Below are 15,031 nucleotides of genomic sequence, written 5' to 3'. Positions count from 1 at the left end.
CTTATGAGGAAGCAAACATTAGCAAGTCAATTATTATTTTTTTTTAGAGAGAGAACAAGTCCACACACGCTTAAAATCTAAACAAGTTTAGACTTGAGAACTGCAAAGAGATTACAAGTGCTACTACCCACAACAAAAAGTCATATATAAAAACTGAAGAGCAAGAGTTGCTTTATGGAGAAGGAATGGCAACCCGCTCCAGTATTCTTGCCTGGAGAATTCCACGGTCAGAGGAGCCCAGTAGGCTACAGTCCATGGACTCAGAAGAGTCAGACACGACTTAGCAACCAAACCACCACCACCAGTTGTCTTATAATCAGATTAAAACTGAACTTTTTGTTATATTAAATAAGATACAAAAGAACTATTTTAGAAGTTCATTTTAGTTTTTACAATAATACTCCCATTAAACATATAAAGAAACACCAGAAAACAATCTTATATATGGAACATGGTATCAGTATTTTAAAGACTGTACTTTCTTCAGTTTTAAATCATAAATTCTTTAAATTGAGTATTTCTTTCAAGATGTAAAGTGAATCTAAGTACCCCAAAATGATACTAGTGATCTTCCTAATTTTGTTACTAAGACTACCATATCATTGCCAACACAATAACATAAGAACTGATTAAATGGAAATTATACATTCTAACACCAGTAAAATTCTTATCTCTGCTTTAACAGTCTTTATACCATATTTCTTAACAGTGGGTCTAATTTTTTCTCTTGTATCTTAGTACTATTCATTCAAAATCTATTGATAATTAACTACTTAAATATTTATTTTAAAAGACTTAATCGATTCAAACATGTAGAAAATGGTATTAAGTAAAACATTAAGTACCATGATTTTATTTTGCCTTGAATAGAAATTTCTGTACCTTCTTCACTGGACTGAGAATTGTGAAGCAGAGAGCAAAAAAAAAACCAAAAAACTTTTCAATAAATGTTTGTAAAAGTGAACTGATAAAACTACTTATACTGAAAAACTACTCTATTATTGGATATCTTAAAATAGTAGCTAGATATATTTAATTTATATTTAGAGATTTAGAGGACTATGCAAGAAAGTGACTTCCCTGGTGGCTCAGACGGTAAAAGCATCTGCCTATAATGTGGGAGACCTGGATTCGATCCCTAAGTTGGGAAGATCCCCCTGGAGAAAGCAATGGCAACCCACTCCAGTATTCTTGCCTGGAAAATCCCATGGACGGATGGAGGAGCCTGGTGGGCTTAGTACGTGGGGTCACAAAGAGCTGGACACGACTGGGCAACTTCATATACATGCAAGAAAGAAGGCCAGCTGGTCAGATGTCCTTTTAGGGCTGCTTTTTCACAGAAAAGCAATGGAAACACAATCCTCTACACATGAGTCAAATTACTAAGCTATTTCTTTTCAGAACTATGGGAGCACTGCTCTGGAGATGAGTTTGCTATCTTTTACGAAATGTTGTTTGCCAAACACCTCAGCAACCACTTTCAGAAATGTCTAGGAGAACTGCTAACACACAAAAAACTTCCTGTCATGTAGTGAACATTCCTCAGTGTGTCTTTTGGATATGGTGGAGTTCTTACAGCAAAATGCCCTTTTCCCAGATGGTTAGGTGAAACTAGCTTATGAAATGATTGTTTTTTAAAAAGCATGATTTGATAAATACTTTTACAATGAGATCAACAAATTTTACCTAATTCTTCTCTATACATCAAGATTCATATGCAGAAAACAAACAGCCCTTGATCGAAAGCTTAACCAACAGTGAAAAAAAAAAAATTTCTACAAAGTTTGAAACAAATGAAAAGAAAATTTAAAGTTACAGTATCATTTCACCTCTGACTCCACTAAAAGTAGTTTTTAAAATTATCTTTGAATTCAACTTAAGTTTTTAAAATCAATTTTAGTTAAAACTCCAAATCAAGCTTTTCTCTGCATTTAGAAACATTAAGTAGCCAACCTATAATTAAGCAAAGTTTCCCTAAGTGGGATAATTTCTTCTCATTTTTCCACATGAAACTTAAAACAGTGAATTGAAGTCGCTCAGTCGTGTCCGACTCTGTAGCCCACCAGGCTCCTCCATCCATGGGATTCTCCAGGCAAGAATACTGGAGTGGGTTGCCATTTCCTTCTCCAGGGGATCTTCCCAATCCAGGGATCGAACCCAGGTCTCCCCCATTGCAGGCAGATGCTTTAACCTCTGAACTACTAGGGAAGCCCTAAACTTAAAATAGAATGTTCTCAAAAACTGCATAACTGGCATTTTGATTTTCAGATGACTGGTCTCCAACTAGGGAAAAGTTCTTGGGTATGGAATGGCAGTGAAGGAAGGCCTTGATCGTCTGGTCCAAGGGTCCACCGGACCCTATCTTTCCCCATATGATAAGAACTTTCCCCTTTAGAGGGTGGTTTCAGGACATTGCTTATACCATGTAAATATTGGTAAGAGTCTTGAGTGGTGATATGAAATTTTTCTTTTATTGATGGTGAAATTACACAGCCTTTGATTTATGTGGCACAATAATAACCCTGAGTATGTGTAATGACAACTCTAAGACACCCATCTGCAAATGCTAAACAATAATGGTGTTTTGAGATTAGCTCTAGTATATTTGTGTTTGAAGGATTTTTATTGGAAAATAATATTCTTTCTTCTATATTTTTAGCACTAGTAATGTGCTTGAACTCAGCAAGATTTACTGAAAATAATTATGATAGTTTCAACAGCATATAAAACTCACCTCCTGTCTGTTCCTCATGGACACAAGACTTTATTGGTGGCTCTGCTTCTGACCTCCGAATCAGGCTGGCAGAAGCCTGGCCTTTACTAGATCTATCTAAAATGCCCAGGACGTGGCGACCAATTGTTTCTTCAACAGCTGCTGTTGTCTTTACCACTTCTAAGAGGATCTTCAAAAGTCTGTTATTAGCTTTCTGGAGTGCATACCTGTACAGGTAAGGAAACATTCATTAAAATGTTTAATCTTTTTAAAGCAAACACTTAGGTCACAAAAGAAAAATACACTACAAAACATCTGACTTAAAAAGCAAAACTTCATACGATCCTGTTAAAAATAATATGCAGTAGCACCTGCAATGAAGTGCTTTTTGTGTTTAAATGATAAAATTTGTTTTCTTCTGAAAATTTTTCATCAGTCAACTAGTTTTTGAAAATGTGCAGCATTTTACTGACCTGAAAGAAATCAAATAACTAAAGTTTTAAGCTAGTAGCTTCTAAATTAGAAGAAAATTTTAGGGAGATGCAAAAGTTAAGTTTCAGAAAGTGTGCACACCTAATCGTAAGCAAGTTATTGAGCTGGTAATACTGTTCTTGGTTATTCTTATATATTTTAACCTTTAAAATATATTTTTGCATGTTGAACAACATATTCTAAAATAAATTCAAAAATTCCACCAGGAAAAATGTTTGTGTTTCTAGAACTTAATGGTGATGATCTACGTGGTTAAATTACAGAAATAGGCAGAGACCTGTTTTTAATAAAGGTCTACAGTACAATCGCACCATCTGCCAACACCAGAGGGTTAAAAACCTCAGGCTGCTGATTATTATATCTGCTCCAGAGACAGAAACTTCTCAAGTTACACATACCACACTCATTTCAGTCAGCAGAAGGAACCTATTTTCAACCAAATGGAATTAATAGCTCCCTCTCTCTTTTTTAACAAGCAATACATTATTATTTTAAAAAATTAGAAAATGCTCCTACCCACCCACCAAAATATCTTAGTACTCAGAGATAATCATGGTTAACATATTAATGCCTAAGCATTCTAGGCATTTTCCCTCCTCTTGCTCTCTCATAAATATATATACACAAAACAAAAATGGGATTATCCTGGACAAAGTGTTTTTTACAAGCTTTCTTTTGTCTTTAGCACAAACATCTTCAGGTATCAAGAAATATACTGCCATAAATGGTGATTCAGAAGGTTATTTGATTAATCTTCTGAATAACTAAACTCTCTTGTGCTAATAGTTTAGTTCAACAAAGGTACTATGGTGGCAAACTATATATTTAACACATGTAGACAAAATAATAAGAGACTTTCATGGGAAAAGGTCCTTTGACTGAAGACACTTTCTCTTCAGCTTCACTGTGGGAGATCACCAACAAACAGGTTAAGGGGTATCTGTTTTCACAGGCACATGACATGACTATTTTAAGACAAGGTAATAAATGGAGCAGTTTTCCTTCAGCATTTGTCAAGTGAAAAAGACAGTTCTATTTTTACACTGAGATCAAGTTCTCTGGTTACATAAGGAAGGATATTAAAAATAAAACTTTAAATAATTTAGTTGGTAGGAAGTAGGTAAAGGGTTTATTTCTTTAACTTTTTATCAGGTTTTGTTTAAGCCTCAAACACCCCAGGACTAGGATAATCTGAAAATATTCCTACATAAGAGAAATAATTCAAAATAAAAGGATGGTAAAAAGAAATAAATAGGAATACTCATTTATCAACACTCACTACGAAGATTCCTAAAAAATAAACACTGTATAATTTTAAAAATATACCAATTAGAGATCAATAATATAAAATAAACATTGTGTTTATTTTATATTGCCATGGTAACTCTAGTTTTCGTACACTGTCTTTCTTGTTTGAGTTCCATACTGACTGTGTTCCATACTGATGATCCAATGGGGAAGCCAAAATCTTAGGGGCCAAATTCCTCCATGCAAGCTGAGGAAGCAGGTTGGGAGGACACGGAGGGTTGGCAGTAACAGAAATTGGAAAAGGAGGACATTAAGTTAGCACGCATTGACTTTAATTTAAAATTAAAGAAATGCTTTTCATTTGAACAAAACAGATTTTAAAATATTGTGCCTAAAATCCTTAATATTAATGTGGGGTAACTATTCTCATTTTTACATGAATCTCTACAAAATCAAAGTAAGGGAAAGTTTTGTTAACATCGGATTATGAATTTATTTCTCCATAAAGGTGGGATATAGATTAAAAAGTCTCATCTGTTATACAGTAAATGCATCAAAGAAGTTAAATGTATACTATCATATTTAATCATTTAATTTTTTTTGTCATAAACCAGGGGGTGGCTTACACTGGATGCATGTCTGAACAGTGAAGGAATAAACTGACATGTACAATTTTGTTTTTTAGGATAAAAAATGGCATGTGAGCAGAATAAAATTAATCAAGAAAGATTCAATAACCAAATAACCTCAGCCTTATCATATATTGAGTTAAGTGCATGGTCAATAGCCAATAAAATTATATATAAGAGAGTTTAAAAAATTTGTCTATTAATGTTAGGAAAATGATCATTCTTTACATACGGAGCACAATGTACAAATAAAATAGATGTACAAGATAACAATAAAGACCAATGAAGTTTGTAACACCAAAACAACTATTTTAATTCACTTTACATTGAAAAAAATACACATTCTGTATACCTTTCATTGGACACAATTTCAGGAGGCACCTCTTCAGGTTTTTTGTCCAATACCTTTTCTTTAAAGGTCTGTTCTTCAACTTCTCCTTGGTTTTCATTTCCATTCTAAGTGTGCGTAAAGGTAGGGAGGACAAGACAGAAAACCTGTTATCTTGGAAACAGCATGTCATTCTTATATTGTTATAAGGTGAAAAAGAAACCTCTGCATGCAAAACAGATACTATCTGAAATAACATTTAACTATATTTTATCAGAAGATTAGCATTATCAAAAAAAGGCATGCTATAATATGACAATAAAGCTTGTTTGGTTACTGGGCTCCCTGGTGAAACAACAGTCATTGCTAAATCTGTCAGATTTGAATTACCTTAAATGGAACATAAGGCATCTTGACTCCACCTACCTTCGATATAAACAATCACAAATATGTTAAGCTCAGACCTAAAAAAACACACATTTCACACCAACAACAAAGACACACAGATCCTACTGCATTGTGGATCCATTGCTCCTAGGTGGGCCAAAGTCCATACTACCTGTGTTTGCGTACTGCTGTTGCGCAGCTCACAACACAGCTTCTCTCTTCCAGCTAGAGACAGCTGCTTTAGTGCTTCCAGCTCCTCTAAAAGCACCCTCTCTCTCTCTGAAACCAGGTTTTCATTATCTATTGAGGATCTCTAAATAAGAAAAAAGGTCATGAGAGAATATTGTTTCCGATAGAAGGGAAAGGCAGGAATATTAAGCAGATTTTCTTTTAACCCGCTAGAACCAACAGGCCTTGGTTCTACCCTGATTCATATTCCATGATTAGGGGGTTAAAAGCATATATCAAATTCAATGCAAAATTTGAAACTTAAAAAAAAAAAAGCTAATTAGGCCTAAATATTCATGAATTTTCACAGGTTAATTAATATTATTTTAATATGCTAGTTTTGCATTGAAAATTCAGAAGTTTCAAGTCACAAAATGCAATGAAGAAAAGCAAAATTAATTTTTCCAAATGTCTTATGTTCAACTCCCAATTTTCCTATTATTCTATATCTGAAACTATATTTCAAGAGTTCCCTGTTGTCTTTTATTTTAGCTTAACTTTTCAAAATAAATTGAATAAACTTGTTTTTATAGGAACTTTTACACAAATATTTGCTTTTCTACAATGATTTTGTGAGTATATTACATACAGCAATTGTAAGATTTCAGTTCCCAAATACCAAGGAGTATGTAAATTTAGTCAAGAAAGTGGTTAAGAATATTATGCAAATTTGCATTTCTCAAATCAAGAAGCGATGTTTCCGTGGATTAAGTTCCAGAAACATACTACTTCAGATTTCCATTCACAATTAAAAAGACAGATTAAAGATAGATAAAGGTAAACCATGGAGAAGCCAACTGGTAGACTCACAAATCTATAAATAAAAATGGGAAAACTGAGTATCAACTGTACCTCAGCACAAAGAATTTCCCCAATTGCCAAAGTACTTTTGCCACGTATATACTCAATGGAATGGCTAAAAACAAAAACCTGAGAACCACTTTTTCAGTGCCTGAAAAGGCAGATAAGTCAAATGGTAGAGAGACAGTGCTCCGCAAGGTTGGGTTAGGCACCCTTAACAATATCTTAGTCTCCTGTACTGGTGGAGTCTATTCCTGATGTTAAATATTCGTGTTTATTCAGATCTCAGCAATAATTCTGACTTAAAAAAAAAAGCTCTATAAAGAACACTGCTTTTTAGTTGGGGAGGGAAGGGACTCTTGGTCCCATACCTGAGCTAGCTGTTTATTCAGCCTCTTAATCTCTTCTTGCAGCTGTTCCTGGTCTTCTCGCTGTCTCTCCATCTGCCGCATGTGTGCCTGCCTTAGAAGCTCTGTCGCCTGTTGATGTTCCTGGTACTGTCGTACAAGTTCCTGCCTCATATCTTCCAACTGTTCTTCATTTAACATCAGTTGTCTAGAAGCATCCATGCTTGATACCAAAATCTCATCATGGAGCTGTAATAGTTAAATTCAACCGTAAAACATTTTGTGGAAACCTGTCAGCATTGATTTTTTAAAATACATATGAAAATAATTATAATACTAACCCCACAAAGCATGTCATTTTAAACTTCACATTATTAAACTAAAACATAAATAATTAAAAAAATTTGTCTTTATAATTTCAAATCAATGTGAAGGTAATTATTATTATACATGTTGTTCTCCAAAAGCAAAATAACTATCAGTTATTTTAGATGTAGTCTAAATCAAAGGGAGGAGAAGAATAAGGAAAGAAACTCAAGATTCCTCCTATTCATAATGAATAACTCTATTATTCCTCTTGACATTTTATGAGGAAATGTAAATGGAATTCTTCTATTTTAAAATTTAATTTACAAAATGAGAAATGTCATCTCTTTATATTACACAGCATTCATCAGAGTACTGTAGAGAACTGCTTGATAAGAAACAATCTTCAGTAATGTTTATCTGGAAATAAAAGCCTTGTATTCCTCTTTCTCAAACTTGTAAGGAGTCAACACCTTACTGGATTTCAACAAGTCCTGAAAAGGTACACTGAAACAAATCATTCTGCCTTCAACAGTTGCTGGCAAGTTAGAGAGATTTTGCACTTCAAAAAGAGTTGACATTTTATTTGACTATGTCTCTAAAAAGACATAACCTGCCATGAATATTAACAAAAAATCTGAATTAAGATAATTTTAAAAGAAGTAGAATTTACTATGCTCTGTTAAAGGCACAAACAGTTGAGGTACAGATCCTCCATTGATGAAAAAGTAAAGGGTATTAGTATATATATAGGAGACTGCTTTAAATTATCTTAACCAGGCAGCTCTTTCCTTCTGCTATTATCCTATTAAGCAAATATTTTATCATACATATTGCCAAATTATAGTATAATAAGTTGAACTGACCGAAAATTAACGTGAGTACAACTTACAGTGAGGTTTAACCATGCACAATGTATATAAGACAAACAGAATTATTAGGAATCCGACCAGTTTCATCTAATAATAATATTAAGCCATTTATTCATACACTTTAAAAGTCACTTTTCCCTGGTGGCTCAGACGGTAAAGCGTCTGCCTACAATGCGGGAGACCTGGGTTCAATCCCTGGGTCAGGAAGGTCTCCTGGAGAAGGAAATGGTAACCCACTCCAGTACTCTTGCCTGGAAAATCCCATGGACAGTGGAACCTGGTAGGCTACAGGCCATGGGGTCGCAAAGAGTCGGACACGACTGAGCAACTTCACTCTCACTTTAAAAGTCACAGGTCAAGTCTGAATCAAATACTTATCTTCTCCATTAAGCAACATTACTGTTAATATTTTTATAGTGAGAAAAATCACAATTTTTTAAATAAATTTTTATACTCAAGGAAGCGTACTTACAGATTCTCTGACCATAAATGTTCTATCTTTGGAGGACATTTCTTCTGAAATAGTCAGTTCACAGTCCTTTGATTCTAGTATATCGTTGAGATGATCCTTGCTTGATAACAGAACTTCCTTTCCATCTTCTCCTAACTCCTTACTAAGTGGTTTACATTCTTCTTTAAATTTCCTGTCTGTTGCCTCAAACGTCTGAAAACCAGCCTGACCTTGTGATAATTTCATTTCATTTAAGTAATGCTCTTGCTGATAGAGAGTAGATGCTTCTGATGATGGAGTATCTTCTTTTTCCCCAGATATTCTAGACAGTTCAGTTTGCTGAGCAAATGCTATACTCATTGACACAATGACCTGAAGAAATAAGGAAATCAAAAAGGATTCAGTTCAATAAAGGATTAGATCTGTAAATACTAGCAGGAATTACAAAACCAAGTTTCCTCTTAAAAACTACATAAATTAGTAAAAAAGATGGCCTCGTGCTTTAAACTAAAGGAAATCTTAGCATAAAGTGATAAGAAGATTCTGTTTTAAAATGAATCTAATATCAAAGTGTTTTACTGCCTGCCTTTTTAAAATCAATAATTATAAAAAAATTCTCTTACTATAACAGCAGTAAATGTTTAGCACAGAAATTAAAAAGGAAATAAAAGCCCTTGTATTTCTTTCCTCCAAGAAAAATCACTATTAACACTTTAATACATACATTTCCAAATCTTCCTCTTCTTTACATTTAGATATGGATATAAATAGATATAGACAAACATTTTTCTTAGTCATATTCTAATACTATAACCTGTTTTCATAACTATAGTAAATATCTTTTCAAATCAATAAATACATTTCTATATAATTTTAAATGGGTTTAAAGTTTCATATTATACAGATGTACTATAAATGTACTTAATCAACTATCTATGTTGGACATTCAGACTAATTCATCCTTAAGGCTATTTTAAACGGCACTGTGATGAAATCTTTGTAACCACATCATACACATATTCTTTCCAATTTTCTTGCAGTAAATTCCCAGAAGCATAGCACTAGGTTTGTGTGATTAGTGAAACTGAGCGAGACCCTGTGGGGTTCCCGGGCATGGAAGCCTTTTTTGGTCCCCATTTCCTGTAGGCAAAACTCCAGACTCCATGACCTTCCCTGAGTTCCAAAGGGCAGATTCGAACAGTTGTTAGTCAAGGAAGGAGCAGCCAAGAAACAAGCTCAGGCTGGTTAACGGGACCAAAGAAGCTCTTCAAGATAAGGAGACCAACCACCTGAGGAGAGATGAAGGGAATGCAAGCCCAGCTCACACCCTCATCTTATCAGAAACGCCATCCCTGAAACCACTGCTATAAATAGCATCTTCTGCACTGGCAGGGGGAGAAGGCAATGGCAACCCACTCCACTACTCTTGCCTGGAAAATCCCACAGGCAGAGGAGCCTGGTGGGCTGCAGTCCATGGGGTCGCTAAGAGTCGGACATGACTGAGCGACTTCACTTTCACTTTTCACTTTCATGCACTGGAGAAGGAAATGGCAACCCACTCCAGTGTTCTTGCCTGGAGAATCCCAGGGACGGGGGAGCCTGGTGGGCTGCCGTCTAAGGGGTCGCACAGAGTCGCACACGACTGAAGTGACTTAGCAGCAGCAGCAGCACTGGCAGGTGGATTCTTTGCCACTGCGCTACCCGGGACGCCCCATTGCTGTAAAACCCCACATCAAACCCTCCTAGATTGGGACACACAGCTTTTGAGGGCAGGAGCCTGCTCTGTCTCCTATTGCCTGGCAACGCAAGAAAGCTATCCTTTTCTCTTTTATCTGAAACCCTGTCTCTGAGGTTTGATGTATTACTGGTATGCAAAGAAGAAGAGCTTTTGGCATCATTGGTAAACATGATGATACAATTCAATCTAATCTATTTCACTTTCCACTTCAACTATGATCCTTAATTCCTGCTTATTTTAGTTCCACCCACCATAGGTACCTAGAAATTGTGTTCAGCAGCCTTGGCTCTGAGAAGTCTAAGCCTTTGAGAACCAACTATTGTTCTTCAGGCACTACAGTCATGTCTGACTCTTTGCAACTCCATGGACTACAGAACGCCAGGCTCCTCTGTCCTCCACTATCTCTTGGCATTTGCTTAAATTCATGTTCACCTGGTTGGTGATGCTACCTAACCATCTCATCCTCTGCCACCCCCTTCTCCTTTTGCTTTCTTTCTCAGCATCAGGGTCTTTAAGAATGAGTCGGCTCCTTGCATCAGGTGGCCAAAGTATTGGAGCTTCAGCTTCAGCATCAGTCCTTCCAATGAATATTCAGGACTGATTCCTTTAGGATTGACTGGTTTGATCTCCATGCAGTACAAGGGACTCTCAAGAGTCTCCTCCAACACCAGTTTTCAAAAGCATCAGTTTTTCGGTGCTCAAACAAAAATCTGACCAGATGTTAAGTCACAAATGAAATTTTAAAAAAATTGGTCATTATAAAGATCACTTTCATTTGTATATATGTTTAGAATATAAATGGGTAACAAATAATTAAACGAACCGTGTGTTTTAGAACTAAAAAACCAACCAACCAAACAAACAAACATAAAAACCAAGCCTAGACTAACTATCTTGTAATTCTTTCCTTTCTATTCACCACCATACCATCTAACCAAATTCCACCTGTGTTTACAATTAACTCTGCCTAGTCAAGATTGCCAGGAGAAATATCAATAACCTCAGATATGCAGATGACACCACCCTTATGGCAGAAAGTGAAGAGGAACTAAAAAGCCTCTTGATGAAAGTGCAAGAGGAGAGTGAAAAAGTTGGCTTAAAACTCAACATTCAGAAAACGAAGATCATGGCATCCGGTCCCATCACTTCATGGGAAATAGATGGGGAAACAGTGGAAACAGTGTCAGACTTTATTTTTTGGGCTCCAAGATCACTGCAGATGGTGATTCCAGCCATGAAATTAAAAGATGCTTACTCCTTGGAAGAAAAGTTATGACCAACCTAGATAGTATATTCAAAAGCAGAGACATTACTTTGCCGACTAAGGTCCGTCTAGTCAAGGCTATGGTTTTGCCTGTGGTCATGTAAGGATGTGAGAGTTGGACTGTGAAGAAGGCTGAGCACCGAAGAATTGATGCGTTTGAACTGTGGTGTTGGAGAAGACTCTTGAGGGTCCCTTGGACTGCAAGGAGATCCAACCAGTCCATTCTGAAGATCAGCCCTGGGATTTCTTTGGAAGGAATGATGCTGAAGCTGAAATTCCAGTACTTTGGCCACCTCATGCGAAGAGTTGACTCATTGGAAAAGACTCTGATGCTGGGAGGGATTGGGGGCAGGAGGAGAAGGGGACAACAGAGGATGAGATGGCTGGATGGCATCACTGACTCGATGGACATGAGTCTGAGTGAACTCCGGGAGCTGGTGATGGACAGGGAGGCCTGGCGTGCTGCGATTCATGGGGTCGCAAAGAGTCAGACACGACTGAGCAACTGAACTGGACTGAGTCTGTGTCTGTGCAGCTGACCTTAACTGAAGAGAAAAATGAAAAAACAAGCTGACTGGTCTTACTTTAACATCATGACCACTATCCTTGAAACGAGCCCTTGGTAATACTGGGCGATTCTGCCCAATTTCCCTTGTCTTTTCCATTTCTTCCTCCTTCTCTTAGCCCTGTGCTTTCTCCTTAAAGCTCCAACATCATCTCTTCATTTCTCATTCTCAGGTGCTGAGTTCGCTTTTTACTGAGAAAAATCGAAGTAATCAGAAAAGAACTTCCACAGTCTCCAAATACTTCATCTGAAAACATACCTGAATCATGAGTCAACTATTCTTACCTTCCTTCCTGTTTCAATGAATTAAACTACCATTCTTCGATCTAACGGCAGCTTTTCAGGGGATCTGCAACTCTTCTCATCTGCTCAAGGACACTGCTCCAGCAACTATTCCCCTCTCTCTTTAAATCAGCTATTTTTTTTTCCCTTCTCTCCGAAATCGCTTCTATCAGCACAGAAACACAATGTGGTATCGTTCATCTTAAACAAAAACAAAACAGCAACAACAATCTACCACTCAATTCCCTACATCACCCTTTAGTCAGTACTGTACTTCTCTCCCTTTAAAAACAACTCAGAATCATTCATTTCTTCATTCTTCTCCTTCAGTTCAGTTCAGTTCAGTCGCTCAGTCGTGTCTGACAATTCACGACCCCATGAATTGCAGGACGCCAGGCCTCCCTGTCCATCACCAACTCCCGGAGTTCACTCAGACTCATGTCCATCGAGCCAGTGATGCCATCCAGCCATATCATCCTCTGTCGTCCCCTTCTCCTCCTGCCCGCAATCCCTCCCAGCATCAGAGCCTTTTCCAATGAGTCAACTCTTCGCATGAGGTGGCCAAAGTACTGGAGCTTCAGTTTTAGCATCATTCCTTCCAGAGAAATCCCAGGGCTGATCTCCTTCAGAATGGACTGGCTGGATCTCCTTGCAGTCCAAGGGACTTTCAAGAGTCTTCTCCAACACCACAGTTCAAAAGCAGCAATTCTTCGGTGCTCAGCCTTCTTCACAGTCCAACTCTCTTATCCCTACATGACCACTGGAAAAATCATAGCCTTGACTAGACGGACCTTAGTCGGCAAAGTAATGTCTCTGCTTTTGAATATACTATCTAGGTTGGTCATAACTTTTCTTCCAAGGAGTAAGCGTCTTTTAATTTCATGGCTGCAATCACCATCTGCAGTGATCTTAGAGCCCAAAAAAATAAAGTCTGACACTGTTTCCACTGTTTCCCCATCTATTTCCCATGAAGTGATGGGACCAGATGCCATGATCTTCGTTTTCTGAATGTTGAGCTTTAAGCCAACTTTTTCACTGTCCTCTTTCACTTTCATCAAGAGGCTTTTTAGCTCCTCTTCACTTTCTGCCATAAGGATGGTGTTATCTGCATATCTGAGGTTATTGATATTTCTCCCGCCAATCTTGATTCCAGCTTGTGTTTCTTCCAACCCAGCGTTTCTCATGATGTACTCTCTCTCTCAAATCAAATCAGTTTGTCTCTACTATTCCATCAAATGTATTCTTGTGAAAGTCACTAATGATTGCACACTGTAAAATCCAATCGTTAATTTGCAGGTCCAACCTTTCAAGACTTTATCAGAAATACCTGACAAAGTTTAATACATTCTCAGCAATAAACCTTCATCATTGGCTTCTCTGACACAATCTCTTCATTCCCACACATAATGTACCACTTCTTCATTTCCTTTGTTCCTCCTCACTTCTCTGCTCTCAAACTGTGGCCTCCTCTGGGCTCAGTTTCCAGACCCCTTCTCCGTTTACACTCACTATCTTAATATTTTTCAGTATTTGTTACTGAAACCATGGTAAACATACACATACAACAATAAAAATAAAACATTTTATACTGTGACCCAAAGCACACACAAATTCTTGTGTGTCTGTTATTATATAATTGAATGTTTCCATTAATATCAAAATCCTGTACCAAACCAAATTAAATTGCATGCCTTAAGAAGTCATAACATCACAGTTTGAAAAACACAACTCTAGATACTACCGTATTTCCATGTCAAGTTTTATCTTACTTCCTGAACTCTAGATTTATACATCCAATCATGTTCTCATCCCTTATATTTACATAGTTAATGACTGTTTTTCATTTAATGGATAAAAATTTGAATATTAAGTTACCCACTCCTCTTCAAAAACTACTCCTTTGTATTTGTTTTGATCCTCCATCTAACACCTAAGTAACTCCATTCTTCCAGTTGCTTAGATCAAATTACCTGCAGTACTATCTTCCCTTGAAGGGGAAGTCCTTGCCCCTCTTTACCTGCATTTCCTCGTCCTGTATCCAGTTACATCTGCTGAGGAAATAAGTCTGTACCAGGGTTTCACAATATTTCTCCAAATGGAACCCATGAGTACAAAGGTTGCAGGACTGAATCAAACCATCCTCCAACTTGGCAATGCTGGCAGCTGGGTAGATGGTTTCCAAACTCTTGCCAGTTCTCCGTGGACACCTCTTGGAGACATCCACTGGAAAATGGCTGACCTTCTCTTTTGCATCCTACTTTCTTAAAAGGTGCGCAGTCTATTATCTTTACGAATTACTCTCCCACTGTCATCTGGACTCTCCCCTCGTGACAGTTTAAGAGTGAAGTCTTCTGTGATTACCCTATATAAAATAAAAGCA

At 37.0% G+C, this 15,031-nt stretch overlaps 1 protein-coding gene across 1 annotated transcript in view; it reads right to left on the bottom strand.

Annotated features, from left to right (window-relative positions):
* Positions 1–15,031, bottom strand: part of AKAP9 (A-kinase anchoring protein 9) — a 174,369-nt gene that overhangs the window by 69,131 nt on the left and 90,207 nt on the right. Inside the window, exons 17-21 of the mRNA XM_068972558.1 lie at positions 8,824–9,174; positions 7,198–7,422; positions 5,970–6,110; positions 5,435–5,538; positions 2,735–2,940 (exon numbers count right to left, since the gene is read on the bottom strand). Coding sequence (XP_068828659.1) covers positions 2,735–2,940; positions 5,435–5,538; positions 5,970–6,110; positions 7,198–7,422; positions 8,824–9,174 — 1,027 coding nt within the window. The remainder of the gene's footprint in view (positions 1–2,734; positions 2,941–5,434; positions 5,539–5,969; positions 6,111–7,197; positions 7,423–8,823; positions 9,175–15,031) is intronic.

The sequence above is a fragment of the Capricornis sumatraensis genome, chromosome 5 (assembly GCF_032405125.1).
Source record: "Capricornis sumatraensis isolate serow.1 chromosome 5, serow.2, whole genome shotgun sequence".
NCBI lineage: Eukaryota > Metazoa > Chordata > Mammalia > Artiodactyla > Bovidae > Capricornis > Capricornis sumatraensis.
This window is presented reverse-complemented; position numbering and strand designations above follow the sequence as displayed.